Below are 19471 nucleotides of genomic sequence, written 5' to 3'. Positions count from 1 at the left end.
TGCTCACAGAGCCCACCAGGGCTCTATGGAGGTGAAAAGTGCTTGGAGGGACTTTGGAGCATTTCCAAGGGCATTAGATATTCCAGGCGTGCCTCTAGATCCAGGCAGTGATACACCAGTGAGAGTGATGTGAATCCCTCTCCAGCCTCCCATCCCTCTGCTGGGTCCCCACTGCCTCCCCAGCAACCACAGAGTCCCCGTTTGCCTGGGGATACCTGGATCGAGTGATTTTCATAGAAGTGAGCACACCTGGAGTGATCTCTCACTTTGTGGAGAGCCATTCACTGCCCACCTGAGGCACATGTGTCCCCTGCAGATTCCCTCTTTTCCCATATTGTCCTCCTGATGGATGGGTGTCTTCCATGCCATTTGGGGAAACCCTGGATATGTCCCCCAGTGGCGCTCACCATCTCCACTGCCACTAGTCACCGTCACGTAAATCCTAAATCCAAACCTGTCTCTAGCGGGTCATGACGAGACAACGAGTTTTGTGCTCCCAAATACATGGATAAAAAGGCCCTTTTGGGGTCCTATTAGTTTTGGCACCAGCTTAGGAAGAAGAGCCCAGCCCAGTGCACATGAGAGAGCCCATGTTACTACAGAGATGGTACAAAAAGTCAGGTCTGAGCCCATGTTAGACAGACTTTTCCACAGCCTCCAGGTGCAAAAGAGCAGGTCAGTTCCTCAGATGTAGTGAGACAAATCCAATCATTTGTGTGGGAAAATGATAAGGAGAAATAACAACAGTAATGCAGTGAATAAACAAAGCTCTGGCCCAACATGGCGTTTGCAGGGAACAATTTCTGGAGACAGATGGGAAGCTTTAGCTCTTAAAAAAATGTCTATGGCATTACTTTCCTAATGGCATCCTTGATCTCCTGGTTCCTCATGCTGTAGAGGAGGGGGTTCAGTGCTGGAGGCACCACCGAGTACAGAAACGACACCACCAGATCCAGGGATGGGGAGGAGATAGAGGGGGGCTTCAGGTTTGCAAACACAACACTACTGATAAAGAGGGAGACAACAGCCAGGTGAGGGAGGCACGTGGAAAAGCCTTTGTGCCGGCCCTGCTGAGAGGGGATCCTCAGCACAGCCCTGAAGATCTGCACATGGGACAGCACAATGAAAACAAAACATGACAAAGCAAAAGAGGCACTAGCCACAACAAGCCTGACTTCTCTGAGGTAGGAGTCCGAGCAGGAGAGCTTGAGGATCTGGGGGATTTCGCAGAAAAATTGGTCCACAGCATTGCCATGGCAGAGAGGAAGAGAAAATGTACTGGAAGTGCGCAGGAGAGCATTGAGAACCCCCCTGCCCCAGGCAGCTGCTGCCATGGTGGCACAGGCTCTGCTGCCCAGGAGGGTCCCGTAGTGCAGGGGCTTGCAGATGGCCACGTAGCGGTCGTAGGCCATGATGGTGAGAAGGTAACATTCCCCTCCAGTGAAGAAGAGAAAGAGAAAGAGCTGGGCAGCACATCCCCAGTAGGAAATGGCCCTAGTGTGTCTCAGGGAATTGACCATGGCTTTGGGGACAGTGGTGGAGATGGAGCCCAGGTCGAGGAGGGCGAGGTTGAGGAGGAAGAAGTACATGGGGGTGTGGAGGCGGTGGTCGCGGGCTATGGCGGTGAGGATGAGGCCGTTGCCCAGGAGGGCAGCCAGGTAGATGCCCAGGAAGAGCCCGAAGTGCAGGAGCTGCAGCTCCCGCGTGCCTGCGAATGCCAGGAGCAGGAACTCGGTGATGGAGCTGCTGTTGGGCATCTGCTGCCTCTGGGCCCAGGGCTCTTTCCAAGGAGGAAAAGACAGGGACAAGTTAGGAGAGAAATCTCTGCTCACACCAAAGCCCTTTCTCTTTGACTCTCCTGTCGCACAGTTTTTTCTTCTTGGCAGGACCTTCTTGCAATTCCCTGGTTTGTGCTGGCCGAATGCGGCACGAGGAGCAGGGTCTCTGCCCGACGGCTCCCAAGGGGGCGGTTATGCTCTAACTCCAAGGGCACGTGGGAGCATGGGGGAGGCAGGGGCCACAACTGATATTTAGAGTGTCTCCAGGAAAATCACACTGACCACAGGAGGGTTTGCCATCAATTGCCCACCCGAATCCAAGGAAACTCGGTTTCAGAGAGGGTTTTTAAACAGACTGTATTTAATAAGGCCTTCCCTGTCCCCCTACATCTCACATGGGGTGTCTTCTCTGGAATCAGAAATCCTCAGCACTTCTGCTTCTCCCAGGTTGAACAGCCACAAGTGCTGAGAGGAAAAAGCATTCGTGGTGCAGAGCGAGGAGAGCTAGTCTGTCGTTCGGTATGCCTCCCAGCTTCCCTCTGCTTGCTCCTCTTTGAGATGAAGGGGGAACACACGCCTCTGTTACCCTGAGAAGAAAGCAGACACTGCTGAGAGCTCTGATGGGATGAACTGCAGATCCTTGCCAGGACTGGCCAAGTCCCAGACGTCTGGGACACCTCATTGCCATGGCCACATCTGCATGGGCAGTGCCCAACCTACCACCGCAACTCCCCACCCCAGCCCTGAGAGCACGAACAAGAGCAGCACAGGCAGCAGGAGGGAAAAGAGGAAACACGGCGATGGGCTAGCCGAGAGAGGCGAGCAGAGAGACTGCAGGCACTCAGGAAAGCCTCCCCCTTTGCCAGCTGTGCACGCCTCCCAGCTGGTGGCATTGCAGGGCAGCCCCTCTCTGTCCCTTTGCTCTGCCGAAGGAAATGGGCATGTGTCAGGAGAGAGGCACCTCTGCTGTGCTGGAGCTGGGGCTGCTCCTGCCCTGGAAGCCCCAGCTGTGAGAGCAGAGGCTTTGCTGGCTGGGAGAGGAGAGCAGGGGGCTTGCTCAGAGCAAGGGGGCTGCACTGCAGGAGGTGACAGGCAGCAGGTAAAATCCACCCTCCCCAGCAGTTCTGACACTAGTTCCTTCCCACTGCCCACCCATGCTGCTGGCTGGCGCTGTCCCTGCCAGGATCTGTTTCCCTGCCACCATCTCAGCTCCCTGTCCAAGCTCCCAGACCGCATCCTACGCGCTGCATGCTCAGCTCTGCCCTGCAGGTACCTCCCCGGGACGGGGCACTGCACAGGGACAGCTTCGTGCTTGCAGGCGCTAAACAGCAGGTCAGACCAGCCCTGATGAAACTGGGAAGGTGACGCTGGTGTTATTTCCAGGTTGGTGGGTGGTGAAGGCATTTCCTAATATTCTTGGTTGTCCTCATGATGGCGGTGTAGGAGCCTCAGCCCCTTTTCTAAACCTCACAGCTCTATTTCGGTTCCCATCAAGAGAAACAAGTGAAAACTGAAAGCACAGCTACGAGGGAAGCACGGAGTCAAGCTGAAAAGGCTGCCTCGATCATACTTACGAAAAGTCTTCTTGGAAATGCGCTGAGGGTGAGCTGAAGCTCTGAGCAGATCCATAATCTATGGGAAGTGCAAATTTAGGGCATCCGTCTGTGCACTACATCCCTATTGCCCTGCAGCCAGAGACTTACCGTATGAGTGGGTGTCAAGGTTCCTCCCACAATGAGCTCTAAATTGTATTCCAAGTTCAGAAAGCTTTTAATCTCTGTCTGTCTCCTCTTCCATTGCCCCTTCCAAGGCAGTGTCCCCAGCCCTGCTGCAATGTGCAGAGGAGCTGCTCCTGGGCAGAGCTGTCTCTCTGCAGAGTTGCCAACTTGCCGGGAACTCCCTCTGTCCCAGGAGCCTGGCTGAGATCAGGAGCAGCTGCCCAGCCCAAGGCATCATTTTCTTTCCCCTCCCTGCTTCCCCCACACTTGCTTGAGCTGTCCCTGGAGCTTTTCTTGTCCCATCGTGAGAGAGTGACAGGCAACCATCTCCTTTACCCAGGATGAGAGAAGGGAATCAGCTGAGTCAGTATTGCAGGTTTGTAGGCTGGTAGACTGCTATTTCCCGTATTGACCACAAACCCAGTGGAGGTTGGAGTCGTCTTGCCTTGGTTCAGGTGTGCACAAAATAGGCACCTGCATGTGCACAAAATAGGCACCTGCATGTGAACTGCGTGTCTTAGCTCCCATTGGAATTAATGGAAATGGAGGCCACGAACTCCTGATAAACTTTGAGGCGCCAGAGGTGGTCCAAGATATAAGCAGGTAACTGCAAGCTGAGGTGGACCGATGTGGAGAGGCAGGGCACTGTGTGAGGGTGTCGTCCTGGAGCCTTGTGGGGAATGTCTTCTGCCAACTGAAATGACAGCAGGTGCCCAAGTTGAGGATAATTGATCAAGTTCCTGCTCAGTATGTTCGCAGAAGCCCGTTGCAGTATTCAGCTGACTCAGTGGGGTAAGGGAGCCCACAGAATCACAGAATAGTTTGGGTTGGAAAGGTCCCTAAAGATCATATAAATTATTTGAAATTATATCGTATAATAATTTCTTTGAAATGATATCCCCCTGCCATGAGAAGGGACACCTTTCACTAGACCAGGTTGCTCAAAGCCCCATCCAGCCTGGCCTTGAACACTTCTAGGGATGGGGCATCCACAACTTCCCTGGGCAACCTCTTCCAGTACCTCACCACCCTCAGAGTAAAGAACTTTTTTCTAATGTCTAATCTAAATCTACCCTCTTTCAGTTTAAAACCATCACCCCTTGTCCTATCACTACCCTCGTTGATGAAAAGTCCCTCCCCAACTTTCCTGTAGGCCCCCTTTAGGTACTGGAAGGCTGCTATAAGGTCTCCCTGGAGCCTTCTCTTCTCCAGGCTGAAGAACTCCAACTCCCTCAGCCTGTCTTCATAGAACAGGTGCTCCAGCCCCTTGGTCATCTTTGTGTCCCTCCTCTGGACTCGTTCTAATATGTCATGTCATTCTTATACTAGGGGCCCCAGAGCTGAATGCAGTACTCGAGGTGTGGCCTCAGCAGAGCCGAGTACAGAGGAACTTCCTTAGTCCTGCTGGCCACACCATTCCCGATACAAGCCAGGATGCTGTTGGCCTTTCTGGCCACCTGGCTCCTATTCAGCCGGCTACTGATAAATACCCCTAGGTCACTTTCCAACTGGCAGCTTTCCAGCCACTGCGCCCAGCCCGTAGCGCTGCATGGGGTTGTTGTGCCCCAAGTGAAGCTGAAGGCTCCCATGAGAACTGGTCTTGCTGCAGAAGACTGAGACAAAGGCGGCAGTAAGCACCTCAGCCTTTTCCTCATCCCTTGTCACTGTATTTCCTTCCACATCCAATAAAAGACGAAGATTCTCCTTAGTCCTCCTTTTTTGTTTATGTATTTAAAAAAGCATTTATTTTCTTTAACAGCAATAGCAGACTGAGTTCCAGTGACCTACCCCTTCTTCCAGCGGTCATAAACACTCCTTTTCTTCCTGAGATCTAGCCTCAACTCTCTGTTCAGCCAGGCCTGTCTTATTCCACGCCGGCTCATCTTTTGGCACATGGGAACAGCCTACTCCAAGAACAATGTTGTGGTGCAACAGGTCCCCCAGAAGGAGATTGGATCCAACCATGGCTTTGTGTTTCAAGGAACCATCAGGGAGCATGGAGTCCTTGTCAATAAAGGCAGGAAGATGTTCAGGTGAGAGCAATGTGGGAAAGAAGGGTGAATGTCTACATCCAGCAGGGAAAGAGGCACAGGTTTGAGAATCCATAAAACAGCCTGGTGTGGAGAGGATCAAGGGCTGTGGCAAGGCTAAAAGCCCCCACAGAGCCAAGGTCTTTGTCTCCTTGTCTATGGCTGTTGTCTCTGCCACTGAGTCTTACGAGAAGACGTCTTAGCCTTCAAGCTCTTGGGCCTCATTGCCTCCTCACCCCCACCTGTGAACCAGGAAAGTGTTGTACCAGTGTCCTGCACTTGGCAATGTGCATCCCCATATCATATTGATCTAGGAAGAGCACACAGACACATGTGAGGGACAGGATCTCCCTTCCCAGGGGCCAGGGGTCCAGGTTTGGCCATCATGCTTGGTGAAACACATCCATGTTTTCTATGCATCAGAGCCACTTTGACATTGTCTTCTTGTCATCACTTCCTCCAATTTTCTGCTCTAATGAACTCCAGGGAATCTTTGTCAGTAATGGCCCTCAGTGGGACACTCCAAGAAACTTCGGAGTTTGCATCTGACTTGGACTTGAGAGATTTCTTGAAACCCCTCTCAGTGCCTGAGGTTCATGGGCTCATCACCAAACACACCAGAGAAGTCATTAAAATAACCTGGGAGGAGACTGGGCCTCTGCTCCTGAGCTGGACTGGGCTCCTGGGACACAGAAAATTCCTGGCAAGTGGGCAGCTCTTAAGAAACAAAGCTCTGCCCAGGAGCAGCTCCTCTGCAAAGGGCGGCAGGGCTGGGGTCACTGCCTGCAGGTGAGAAGGGGAGAGGAGAGAGTGAAAGAGAGGTTAGGGGCAGGCTGGAGTGGGAGGATGCTGAGATGTCGCTAGAGGAGAAATCATTACCACCCTTGACATGGTAAACGTCTGGCTACAGGGCTGTAACTGCCCCTGGAAGGGTCTACAAATCTGTGTGTAGCTCAGACCCCATCAGGTCTTTCAGAAGGACTGCCAGGGGGTCTTATTAAAAATGTGTAAAGGGCTGTGAAGCTGGGGGGCAGGCAAGGGTGCCCAGGGTGCTGTGGGGAGAAGTTGTGGGTGGAAGCCCCCCCCCCCCCCCCCCCCCGGCAGGGCAGGGCAGGGTCCTGCTGCTTTCAACAAGGTGTTGTGTGTCTCTACTTGCATTTGTTATTCACTGTGGTGACAAGGATGTTCAGAGGACTGGAGCACCTCCCCCATGGAGACAGGCTGGGTTATTCAGCCTGCTGAAAAGAAGGTTCTGGGGAGACCTCGTTGCAGCCTTCCAGTACCTAAAGGGGACCTACAGGAAAGCTGAGGAGGGACTGTTTGTCAGGGGGTGTAGTGACAGGACAAGGAGTAGTGGCTTTAAACTAAAAGAGGATAGATTTGGAGTAGATATAAGGAAGAAATTCTTTGCTATGATGGTGGTGAGTCACTGGAACAGGTTGTACAGAGAAGTTGCTGATGCCACATCCCTGGGACCATTGAAGGCCAGGTTGGGTGGAATTTTGAGCAGCCTGTTCTAGTGGAAGGTGTCCCTGCCTATGGCAGGGAGGTGGAATTATGTGGGTCTTCCAACCCAAAACATTCTATGATTCTATGACATTTCTGCTGGGTACTCTTCCCTAATCCCTTTTCTAGGCATTGCCTGGAAGGGAAGGGCTCTGTGCTTTCAGTTTTCTAATCTTGATTCCCTTGTTGGGGGGGTGGAAGGTAAAAATTTAGGTGCTGATAGCAAAAGATGGGAGGGGGGATTTGGACACCTCCCGGTCAGTCCTTCAATGAACATGTTTTTCCCCAAAAAAGCCCCCCTCGTTTCCTCTCCCACCCAGCAAAGCCTCTGCCCTTAAGGCCATGGGGACCGAGGCATAAGCTGCCTCCTCTGCAGCCCGAGCCCCAGTAGAGTAGACGCTCCCGAATGTCCATCTGTCCCTCCCTGGCCTTGCGTCCCTCCCCTGGCAGGAGCATTGTGACAGTTCTCCTTCTCTCTCCACTCAGTTGTCCTGCTGCTGTTCTCCTTCTCGGATTGTCTGGGGACAGAGAAGCTCAGCTGCAGCTCAGGCATGCATCTTGCAGGTCCTGCCATACAGAAGTGTCCATGCAATCAAGGTGTCCAAGTCCCCTTCTAACCTGTGGGGCTCAGCAATGCAGTCCTTGGGTTGGGGATGAAGCTGACTTTCTATTAAGGAGAATTTTGAAGAAATGCTATTTAAAATTGCACAGCTCCCATCACTGCCTAATTCCCTTTCAGGGGAACACCTGAGTGTGATCATGAACTACCTCAAAGAGTTGCCAGCAGTTGAGGCAGTTGAGAGCAAGACAGATGGGGAGAGAGACTCTCCTCACTCTGCACTAAGATTCTGTCCCATTGTCTTCCAGGACTACTAATATAGCACTTGCAGCATGGTGGAAATGCCAAGGATGTCTACCTGCAAAAAATACTCCTCAGGTTTGACCAGGGCAACAGGAACAAAAGAAACAAAACAAAGTCCCCACAGCGTAGGTCTGCAGTCTGGTGAGTCGGGAGCAGCAATACTGCAAAGGTCTTTGATGTCATAGGTGTATTTAACCAGAAATCACTCCTGGCTCCAATGTTCTTGCTGCAAAGCAGGATGGACTTCTCTAGAACCCACAGCAGAGTCCCCTGCTCACCACTGCACCCTCAGGAAGCAATAATTCAGAGCTCCATCCAGGCACTTGGATGAAGTTCTTCCTGGAAGGGCAGAGGCTGTGAGAAATGGATTAGTCTGTCCTCACTTGTCATTGACTTTTCCTCCTTGGACAGGCACCCATGGTCAGAAACAGCAAATGTCCAACAGCAGCTCCATCACCGAGTTCCTGCTCCTGGCATTCGCAGACACGCGGGAGCTGCAGCTCCTGCACTTCGGGCTCTTCCTGGGCATCTACCTGGCTGCCCTCCTGGGCAACGGCCTCATCCTCACCGCCATAGCCTGCGACCACCGCCTCCACACCCCCATGTACATCTTCCTCCTCAACCTCGCCCTCCTCGACCTGGGCTGCATCTCCACCACTGTCCCCAAATCCATGGTCAACTCCCTGAGGGACACCAGGGCCATTTCCTACTCTGGATGCACTGCCCAGGTCTTTCTCTTTGCCTTCTTCATCACAGCAGAGTGTTGTCTCCTCACCATCATGGCCTATGACCGCTACGTGGCCATCTGCAATCCCCTGCACTACGGGACCCTCCTGGGCGGCAGAGCCTGTGCCACCATGGCAGCAGCTGCCTGGGGCAGTGGGGTTCTCAATGCTCTCCTGCACACAGCCAATACGTTTTCACTGACCCTCTGCCAAGGCAATGCTGCGGATCAATTTTTCTGTGAAATCCCCCAGATCCTCAAGCTCTCCTGCTCAGACTCCTACCTCAGAGAAGCTGGACTTCTTGTGATTAGTGTCCTTGTCGACTTTGTATGTTTTATTTTCATTGTGCTGTCCTATGGGCAGATCTTCAGGGCCGTGCTGAGGATCCCCTCACAGCAGGGCCGGCACAAAGCCTTTTCCACGTGCCTCCCTCACCTGGCTGTCGTCTCCCTGTTTGTCAGCACTGGCATGTTTTCCTACCTGAAGCCCCCCTCCGTCCCCTCCCCATCCCTGGACCTGGTGATGGCAGTTCTGTACTCGGTGGTGCCTCCAGCACTGAACCCTCTCATCTACAGCATGAGGAACCAGGAGATCAAGGACGCCCTGAAGAAAATGAGGCAATGTACAGTATTTCAGCTTTAATAAAGTACTCTGCTGCTCATATGATTCCCAGAATTTCACATGAAAACCCAGGACTGTCTTTGTCCACAGTTTTTTTCTTTTCTTCCCATTTTTTCTTCGTTTTGTCTTTGCTTGCTTTCCTTCCGTAGCGACCAGCACAGATGACCCCCAACACCTTTAAAAGTAGATTCCCAGCAGACCTTACTAACTACTTCTCTGAGCAGCCTGAAATCTGCTCTCCCAATATCCAAGGTCAACGTTTTGGTGGCAGTTTTTCTTCTACCACCAAAGATTTTAAAGTCGACTGCTTCACTCTTACTGTGGCCAAGACAGACACTAAGCACCACTTCACCCATGAGACCATCTCTATTTAATAGCAACAAATACAGGAGGGCACCTTTCCTAGTCGTCTCCCTTAATATCTGTACCAAGAAGTTATCAGTGTGAATTAGAAATTTCCTGGACCAGTTTGTATCAGCTGTATGGTATTCCCAGTTAACATCTGGCAAGTTGAAGTCACCCATAAGGACAAAGGCAGCTGATCTACAGATTTCCCCTCATTTCCTATAGAATAATTTTCTGATTGTCATCATGCTGGCTGAGTGGCCTATAGTAGACTCCCACAACAACACATGCTTTATTTGCTTTTCCCTTAGTCCTTACCCAGAGGCTCTCAACCATATCATCACCAACTGCAAGCCCTGTACAGTCGAGCCCCTCCATTACATACAGTGCCACCCCACCACCTGTGTGCCCTGCTTATTCCTCCTGAAGAGGCTATAACCATCCACTGCAGCACACCATTGTCCTGGTTTCAGCTGGGATAGAGTTAGTTTTCTTCCTAGTAGCTGGTATGGTGCCGTATTTTGGATTTAGGATGAGAATAATGCAGATAACCCAATGACATTTTCTTTGCTGCAGAGCAGAGCTTTTACTAAGTCAATGACTTAGCTTCTCTGGGGGGAGTTGTCTGGGGGGCTGCCACTGCTCAGGGATGGACTGGGCATTGGTCAGTGGCTGGTAAGCAATTCAGTTGTATTGTATATTCTTTTATCATTATTATTATTATTATTATTATCCCTTCTTTTTTTTTTCTGTCCTATTAAACGGTCTTTATTTCAACCTATGAGTTTTACCTTTTTTTTTCTGATTCTTTCCCCCATCCCAATGAGGGGGATTGAGTGGTGCTGAGCTGCCTGGCAGGTTAAGCCACAACAATCAGTCACAGAACTCTTCCCACCAAGTTTTGCTTATGGCAATGATTTTGCAACTGGGGGACTGAGCCAAAGTTTCTAGCTCCTCTTGCTTGTTTGTCATGCTGTGTACATTGGTGCAGAAACACTTCAATTGTAATTTATTGCACCCAGCACCTTGTGGAGCAGATTGAAGGACCACACTAGCACACAGTCCCTCAAATTTTGGTGTGCCATCCCATAGATTATGACTGGAAAGCCTGATTTTATCCCTTTCCCCCTTCAAATCTAGTTTAAATCTAGCTTCAATCCAATTTAAAGGACATGTTAAATGTACAGCCCACAGTGAAGAAACATAGACTTACCTCTACCTAAGGCACATGACTCCATTTCCTCAGCTAAATACCTCCACAGGCTGCCCTGAATATAACAAGTAGGGAGAAGGTTCAGTTGTCCTACATGTGTGCATCTGCTTCCATTTCACCTGCCAAAGGGATTTCCCACCAGGCCCCAGATGCTGCCCTGACTCCCAAAAATACTGCGTTAGAGCTTGCAGATACCTGCAAATATCTTGGATCACCTCTGGCACTGAGTTTGTGTTTGATCAGCTCACTTCTGCCCTACAATATCTAGTATTTACCGTGGAAGGTTAGACAAGAGTATTTTGTGCACACTTGAGGAGAGGCCAGATAAATGCCTGAGGGGGGTGGTGATACAGTGAAAGTCATGTCATGGTCCTCTGCTCCTGAGCTGGGCTGGGCTCCTGGGATGCTTTGCCCAGCAGCAGCTCCTCTGCACCACGCAGCAGGGCTGGGGGCACTGCCTGCAGGAGACGAGGGGGCAAGAAGGAGAGAGGTGTTAAAGGCTGAGTGGAGTGCAAGAACAGGGCAATCCCAGACATGAGGACAGGCTGGGTGAAGGGCTCATCGAGAGCAGCCCTGAGGAGAAGGACTTGGGGGTTCTGGTAGATGAAAAGCTCGACATGAGCCAGCAGTGAGTGCTTGAAGTCCAGAAGAGCAACTGCATCCTGAGCAGCATCAACAGAGGGGTGACCAGCAGCTGAAGGGAGGGGATTGCCCCCCTCTGCTCTGCTCTTGTGAGACCCCACCTGGAGTCCAGGTCAGGATCCCCCAGTACAAGAAGGATGCGGACCTGTTAGAACGGGTCCAGAGGAGTTACACGAAGATGATCAGAGGACTGGAGCACCTCTCCTATGGAGAAAAGCTGAGAGAGCTGGGGGTGTTCAGCCTGGAGAAGAGAAGGCTTCGTGGTGACCTCATTTGCAGCTTTTCAGTACTTAAAGGGTATTTAGATGGAGAGTGACTCTTTGCTCAATCAGATAATGACAGGGAATGGTTTTAAACTAAAAGAAGGGAGATTTAGATTAGATATTAGGAGGAAATTCTTTACTTGGAGGGTGGTGAGGCACTGGAACAGGTTGTCCAGAGAAGTTGTGGATGCTCTATCCCTGGAGGTGTTCAAGGCCAGGTTGGACAAGGCTCTGGGCATCCTGATCTAGTGGGTGGCATCCCTGCCTATGGCAGGGGATATGGAACTAGATGGTCTTTAAGGTCGACAGGGGAGGTTCAGGCAGGATATCAGGAAGAGGTTCTTCACCGAGAAGGGTGGTTGCACACGGGAACAGGCTCCCCAGGGACATGGTCACGGCACCAAGCCTGTCAGAGTTTAAGAAGCGTTTGCACTGTGCTTTTAGTCATACGGTCCGAATTTCTGGGTAGACCTGTGTGGAGCCAGGAGTTGGACTCGATGGTCCTTGTGGGTCCCTTCCAACTTGGGATATTCAGTGATTCTACTTAAAGTGCATCTTGTTCATACTCCGTAATTTCCAGTCGTTTCTGCTGTTGGACTTCCTATAACATGCAACTCCGATCACGGGTTACAACAATTTGAAAGTACATCCATCATAATCTCCACCCCTGGTCCCTTCAGACCAGGCTACAGAATTTAACATTGCAATGAACTCCTCCCCTCACCCCTGCTCCATCCAGTGGATATTGGCCACGGCCTCTTGGAGGTGTACCTCCTCCGGCATGGCCTTATCCATAAGCCACAGTCCCTTCAGAAGTCTACCTGCTGTGTTGAGGACTTACCCATGGCCACAGATGCTTTGAGGTCTTCTGCCATGGCCTTATGCATGGGCACAGACACTGCAAGGTGTACCTACTGTGGCATGGACTTCTCCATGGCCACAGATGCCTCGAGGCGTACTTTGCTCTGGAGTGGACTTGTCCATGGACACAGACGCTTTGGGTTGTGCGTGCTGCCATGTGGAATCACCCACAGGTCACAGTTCCTCTGACTCAAGTTCACACTGGAGTTCCAGCCTGTCCAGTACAAGCAGCACAGGAAAAGCAGCAGTGCCCTGGCCATCCACCAGTCCGGGCACATGGCCATGGCTGTTATGAGAATGTTCCCAGGCACAGCAAAGAAAGATGAGAAGGAGTAGAACAAACAGCAGATTCAAAAGCAGCCACTAAAAAGCACTGGAATCTCATATACATACAGAAAGGCAAGGAAGCCCTGTGGCAAACACAGGAGACTGCCAATTAGCAGCCAAACCGCTATGACATCGATAAATTTGGTCTCCACACTCAAATCCGTCATCGTCTCGAACCCTTTGTGCCCCAAAGAACTGTTTTGGTTTAGCACCAGAAGGCAGCTGAGCATCGCACAGCCACTCACCCACTCATCCCAGGTGGGATGGGGAGAAAATCAGAAAGGTAAAAGTGTGAGAACACATGGGTTCAGATATAGACAGTTCACTAGGCAAAGCAAAATCTACGCACGCAAGCAAAGCAAAACAAGGAATTCATTCGCTACTTCCCATTGGCAGGCAGATGTTCAGCCACTTCCAGGAAAGCCAGGCTCGTCACCCGTAATGGTTTCTTGGAGGACAAATGCCATCATTCCTAGTGTGCCCCCTTCCTCCTTTACCCCAGCTTTTATTGCTGAGCATGATGTCGCATGGTATGGACTGACTTTGGTCAGTCCAGGTCAGCTCCTGGCTCTGTCCCCTCCCAGCTTCTGGTGCACCCCCAGCCTCCTCGCTGGTAGGGCAGCAGGAGAAGCAGAAAAGTCCTTGGCTCTGTGTGAGCATTGCTCTAACACATCAGTGTGTTATCATTGCTATTTTCATCAAAAATCCAAAATGTAACGTCATATGAGCCTCTATAAAGGTAATTTGACAAAAATCATGCCAAAACCATGACAGCTGCCTATGCTACCCAGAAAATAACAAACAAGGCAAGATTCACTTGTCCTAAACGTGGGCATCATCTACTATTTCAGTTGGCCGAAGGAAATCTCTTTCATACTTAATAATGATCCCTTATCTCTTAATTACCTGCACGTGCCTTGAACCAATACTGGCTCCACAAATGTTACCAGGTGTTTGCATCAGAACAACTGGCCCTACTCTCCATCACCATTAATTAGCATGGGAGATGAGACAAGGAGCTCAAATGCAAGTACTTATTTCGTGCTTGCCTGAATTGGGGCAAGAGGAATCCCACTCTGAGGGTTTGTCGGGTGCATGAGAGAGAGCTGTCTCCTTCCACCTCCAGAATGGCAAGCCCAGAATGAAATGCTTTTTTTGACTCAGTTGAATCTCTTTCCTCAGCAGCAGTAAAGGAGATCCCTCCTAGGAAAGATGATTCTTAAACATAATTCTTTGTGAGATAGAAGCAGTGATGCTGCGTGAAAGAAATGTCTCTCCCCAGCTGAGATAAGTGGTTATGTCTGTGTCTTTCACAATGGTTTCTCCTGGAGCCCCAGAGACATCTCCATGGACCAATAGTGGCAGAAAAAGAGATGCTTTGGGCTGGGTCTCTGCTGCTGAGCTGAGCTGGGCTCCTGGGACCGAGGGAGCTCCTAGCAAGTGGGCAGCACTGCAGAGAGACGGCTCTGCCCAGGAGCAGCTCCTCTGCACGGCACAGCAGGGCTAGGGGCACTGGCTGCAGGCACAGAGGGAAGATGAGCAAGGCAGAAAGGGAATAAAGGCAGTCGGGATGGTGAGAGCAGGGATAAGCTCATCGCAGGAGGAATCTTCACAGACCTTTACACGGTAAGTCTCTTGCCACAGGACAATGCAGTTCCTTGAAGTGTCTCCTAGACCTGGCACATCTCTCCATGGGCAGGACCTGTCAGTTTTCTACATGTAGTTGGGGGCGGTGACACGTTAGAATTTTTAAGAAGGGATTAAAAGTTGAAATCTGTTTCACTGACAGGCACCTGAGTCTCTAAGCATCAAATGCCAGTCCCACGTGGCTTTTAGGCAGCAGCAATCAGCTTTCCAGCCTCCTAAGTACCTGCACACACCAAGATGCCCCAGGGCTCCCAGGCTGGGAGGGGGGAGTTGGGGACCCCACAGTCAGCCTTCAGTGAACACGCCTTTCTCCAGACAAACTGCTGGGTCTCCTCTTCCACCCAGTAGAGCCCCCTTAAGGCCAAAGGGCCCAGGGCAGGAGAGGAGGGTCTCCTGAGTGTCCACCTGTCCCTCCCTGGCAGGAGCATCGTGACAGCTCTCCTTGTCTCTCCACCCAGCTCTGCAGGTGCTGTTCTTCTCAGGTGGGATGGGGATGGGGGGCTCAACCCATACAATCCTGCCATACAGATGTGTCCATGGGAACAGGGTGCTCAAACCCCCTTCTGACCTGTGGGGTTCAGCAATGCAGTCACTTGGGTGGGGATGAAGCTGACATTATCTCAAGGACACCCTAATTTTTGGACACACGGAAGTACACAGGTTTCCACTAGGGAGGGGTTTTCAAAGAACTGCTCTATGAAATTGGATTCCTCTGCTCTCAGCAGTGCCAAATTTCATTTCAGGGGAATATCTCAGTTTGATCATCCTCAAGCTGGAAGAGTTGCCAACACAGGGCAGTTGAGAGCTAGACTGATGGACATAGTGGCTATAGTCCCTCTGCACCAAGGATCTATCCCTTTGCCTCCCACGTCTCTCCATACAGCACTTGGAGTACGGTGGTAATGCCAAGGATGTCTACCTGCAAGAAACACTTCTCAGGTGTTACGGAGGCAACAGGAACAAAATAAACCAAATTAAATACCCACAGCTTTGTTCTGCAATCTGGTGAGGCGGGAGATGCTCTTGGATACCATGATTTAACTGGAGGTGACTCCTGGTTCCAATTTACCTGATGCTGCACAACAATACTGACTCCTCCGGAGCCCACAGCAGAGCCCCCTGCTCTCCATTGCACTCTCACCAAGCAATAAGACAGAGCTGAACCAGGGATCTGAACAGAGGTGCTCCTGGAGGACAGAGAGTGTGCGGGTGGGGTCTGTGGAGAAGAAGTGAAGAAGTGGAGGAATTTTTCCTCGCAGAAGCCTGTCCACACTTCGCACTGACTTTTCGACATTGTACAAACCCCCATACCCACAGGCAGCAGATGCCCAACAGCAGCTCCATCACCGAGTTCCTGCTCCTGGCATTTGCAGACACGCGGGAGCTGCAGCTCCCGCACTTCGGGCTCTTCCTGGGCATCTACCTGGCTGCCCTCCTGGGCAACGGCCTCATCCTCACCGCCGTAGCCTGCGACCACCACCTCCACACCCCCATGTACTTCTTCCTCCTCAACCTCGCCCTCCTCGACATGGGATCCATCTCCACCACTGTCCCCAAAGCCATGGTCAATTCCCTGTGGGACACCAGGGCCATCTCCTATGCAGGATTTGCTGCACAGATCTTACTGCTTCCTTTCTTCATCACAGCAGAGTGTTGTCTCCTCACCATCATGGCCTACGACCGCTACGTGGCCATCTGCAAGCCCCTGCACTTTAATATGGGAAAAAACCTGCAATAGGAGACTTACCCGTGATTATCTCAAATGCACAGTATGCTTTGGCATAGTCTTGACTTTTTTGAGTTAAAGGTAATGAGTTGGATTTCCCTGTGTGAAATGAGCTTTATGGAAATGTCCCTGTTTTCAGATTCTCTTTGAGACTCCCCATAGATTTGATTGGAGGAGAGAGGAGGAAAGATGGAAGCTGCTTTTTATTTTTAATAACTCCCAGGCCAGTGGGCACCTGAAAAAGCCTTCCTCGTTGTGTCCCAAGGCTGGCCCTAGCCCAATCTCCCCAACAGTCTTTGTGTTGCTTTATGACCTTGAGCTCTCGCCACCTCTGATCCACATCAAGTTCAGCCAATTCTGCTGAAGCAGCTGTCAAGGGGTAGGAACAAATGGAGAGGGCTGCAGGGGCCCATCTACTCTGTCTGTGAGGCCAGGTACAGCCTCGGGGTTGAGGGCTGGTGGGGCTCTTTCAGGATACATGCAGTCACTGCAGTGTAAGCAGGAGTACTGATAAGTCTGCCCTTCCACCTGCAAGATCCGTGGAAGGCATAATTCGCTGTGCCCCAGCAAAACTGGCTTTAGCTCTGGGGCCGTGATGTCAATTCTGTCTTCTGCACCCAAACCTTGAGTGGTGTTGGTCTTTGTCCTCAATGATCTGTGGTGCAGAGGTCTGAATGTAAGATACACAATGCAATAATTGCACACTTCAAAAATACTCCAACACGGGAATTAATAGCAATTAACGACATGCAAAACCACAGATCTCAGTGTCATCATGCAGAAGAATAGAAATGTTTTGCAACAGTCTCAGGAAGAGGCAGGCCAGAAACTTTGGTTCACCCACCCAAAAATATCAGTACATAATGACTTCTTCAACTAGGGAAGATACCTTCTTGTACCTTGGTGACTGCTTCAGCCCAGACAGCTAAAGAACTGAGAAGGAAATATAGATAAGAGAATGCAGAATGTATGTTGTTTGCTAAATTTTCCCCACAGAGTATAAATCACCAAAGTATTTCCTTAGGAGTAAGGTGGTAGTACAATACAAAGAAAGTCCATCACCCGAGTTAAAATATATGCATGTGTTTTTTTGAGCTTTTTTTTCTTTCTTTTTCTTTTTTAATTTTCAGATAGTCATCTGAAACTTGCATTTCCATTTGGTTCTCATTGGGTGTCCATTAATTTTTTTCTTCATGCCGTTGTAATCTGTAAATATATATATTTGGACTATGGACCTGTCAGCTTAACCAGGAAAGAGACTGGAGCTTCAGCAATAATATTAACAAACTCCTGGGACCCTCCTGGGCAGCGGAGCCTGTGCCACCATGGCAGCAGCTGCCTGGGGCTGTGGGTTTATCAATGCTGTCCTGCACACAGCCAACACATTTTCTCTTCCTCTCTGCCAAGGCAATGTTGTGGACCAGCTCTTCTGTGAAATCCCCCAGATCCTCAAGCTCTCCTGCTCAGACTCCCACATGAGAGAAGCTGGGCTTCTTGTGGCTAGTGGATGTTTAGCCTTTGGGTGTTTTGTTTTCATTGTGCTGTCCTATGGGCAGATCTTCAGGGCCGTGCTGAGGATCCCCTCTCAGCAGGGACAGCACAAAGTCTTTTCCACGTGCCTCCCTCACTTGGTTGTGGTCTCCTTGTTTGTCAGCACTGGCATGTTTTCCTACCTGAAGCCCCCCTCCATCTCCTCCCCATCCCTGGATCTGTTTGTGACTGTGCTGTATGTGGTGGTGCCTCCAGCACTGAACCCCCTCATCTACGGCATGAGGAACAAGATGCTCAACGAAGCTCTGCAGACAATACTGGAACAAATGCTAGTTCAAGACCACTAAGGTGCCCATCAGCCTCGTATGATTTCCAGGAACTCACAAAAATCCCACCTTTTTTTTAAATTTTATTGTATTTTATTTTGTTGTTGTTTTTGTTCCTCCTTTGTTATACCTACGACTAGTAATTCCAATTAAATAATATTAATCATCTGACTTCGTCCTTATCCTTATACCTGTGGCATTTTTCCTGAGCAGCAAACCTTATATACATAAGGAACCAGGCTGCTTGGAAAACTACAGAAACCAGGAGAAAATGATCAGTTTTACCTCCCACCTCTTCCCATCTCCTCTGGAGCTGGGGAGCAGGCCCAGCGTTCAGGAGGGGCTGAGGGGCTCTGAGCTCAGCTGGCACAGGGAGGAGCAGCCCAGGTGGCCTTCAGAGCTGCCTCTCACTGCCCAGTGGGTTCTCCCTCTCTGCTGCCTTCCATCTGGGGCTGCTGCTTCCCTGGAGCCATGGCCATGGACTGCAGCAGGACGTGGTCTTGTCAATACTGCTCTCATTTCGTTGATGCTCTCATTTTCACTGATAACATCAGGGTGTTATCAACATTATTGTCATCCTAAATCCCAAACACAGCACCATACCAGCTACTAGGAGGAAAATTAACTCTATCCTAGGCAAAACGAGGCGATGGTCTTTGACTTATATGCCAAGTTCTGTCCTCCCTGCAGTAGGGCTGCTGGCAGATGCCATCCTGGAAAGGTGTCTGAAGCTGCCAGGAGATATCAGAGGATCTCTAGGGACAACATGCGGATCTGGGTGGGCGGTGAGTGGCACTCCACAGAATAAGTGACCATCTAAGGTGGAGTGCCCCAAAGGAAAGGTGAACCTGAGGAGCTCATAGGCTAATGAGGGCTCTACAATGCCAGGACAGGCTATGAGGAACCAGCAGGCAAGGGCACATAAGACCAAAGGGGACACATAAGACCAAAGGGTAATTCAGGGTACCACCTTTCAAACTCCACAGACTAGATCTAGTGCAGAACTCGCCTGCCTCTTGTGTCATTAGACATACCCCATGGTCCTGCCAAGCAACACCCTAGGCTGCTGAGACATTGTGGAAGATGAAAAGGGGCATAGCAGGAGTGATTTCCATCTGGCTGAGTCTGCTTCCCACCCTGACCAGTACAGCCAGTGCAGGGTCACCCTGTGGCCCCAGGGCACCACAGCCCTCGCTCTGCAGCACAGCACCACCAGACTGTGGTCCTGATAGGAGTATGGGGAAGGAACCAGGGAGGTTCAGGCCAGCATGGACATACTCCTCTGGGAATGGCTATCTGGGGAGCATGGATGTCCCTGAACAAGAGCAAAGGAGCATTCTGTGCCTGCGGAGAGGAAAAAGTGACAAAGAGAAACCTATTTCTGAAGGCA

The 19471-nt window shown here is 50.8% G+C and overlaps 3 protein-coding genes across 3 annotated transcripts; 2 read left to right on the top strand and 1 right to left on the bottom strand.

Annotated features, from left to right (window-relative positions):
• Positions 1–842: 842 nt before the first annotated feature.
• On the bottom strand, positions 843–1538 carry LOC121063191 (olfactory receptor 14C36-like). Its single transcript, XM_040543556.1, has one exon. It carries the CDS (start codon positions 1518–1520, stop codon positions 843–845), a length of 678 nt encoding a protein of 225 aa, XP_040399490.1. The 5' UTR covers positions 1521–1538.
• A 6790-nt stretch (positions 1539–8328) lies between these two features.
• LOC121063189 (olfactory receptor 14A16-like) lies at positions 8329–9614 on the top strand. Its single transcript, XM_040543553.1, has 2 exons — positions 8329–9246; positions 9390–9614. The coding sequence occupies exons 1-2, from the start codon at positions 8329–8331 to the stop codon at positions 9612–9614; spliced, it is 1143 nt and encodes a 380-aa protein (XP_040399487.1).
• A 6452-nt stretch (positions 9615–16066) lies between these two features.
• LOC121063188 (olfactory receptor 14C36-like) lies at positions 16067–18102 on the top strand. The gene is made up of 2 exons (XM_040543552.1): positions 16067–16235; positions 17672–18102. The coding sequence occupies exons 1-2, from the start codon at positions 16067–16069 to the stop codon at positions 18100–18102; spliced, it is 600 nt and encodes a 199-aa protein (XP_040399486.1).
• Positions 18103–19471: the final 1369 nt, after the last annotated feature.

Source organism: Cygnus olor, unplaced genomic scaffold (assembly GCF_009769625.2).
Source record: "Cygnus olor isolate bCygOlo1 unplaced genomic scaffold, bCygOlo1.pri.v2 S99, whole genome shotgun sequence".
NCBI lineage: Eukaryota > Metazoa > Chordata > Aves > Anseriformes > Anatidae > Cygnus > Cygnus olor.
The sequence above is the reverse complement of the archived record's forward strand: the minus strand, read 5'-3'. Positions and strand labels throughout refer to the sequence as shown.

Bases quoted from the DNA above. Each gene is read 5' to 3' on its own strand.
- LOC121063191 (XM_040543556.1), bottom strand. From the start codon at position 1,520: ATGGTCAATTCCCTGAGACACACTAGGGCCATTTCCTACTGGGGATGT.
- LOC121063189 (XM_040543553.1), top strand. From the start codon at position 8,329: ATGTCCAACAGCAGCTCCATCACCGAGTTCCTGCTCCTGGCATTCGCA. The intron at 9,247-9,389 runs GTATTTCAGCTT...TTCCTTCCGTAG, and splicing joins AGAAAATGAGGCAATGTACA to CGACCAGCACAGATGACCCC.
- LOC121063188 (XM_040543552.1), top strand. From the start codon at position 16,067: ATGGGATCCATCTCCACCACTGTCCCCAAAGCCATGGTCAATTCCCTG. The intron at 16,236-17,671 runs GCAAGCCCCTGC...CTCTCTGCCAAG, and splicing joins CGACCGCTACGTGGCCATCT to GCAATGTTGTGGACCAGCTC.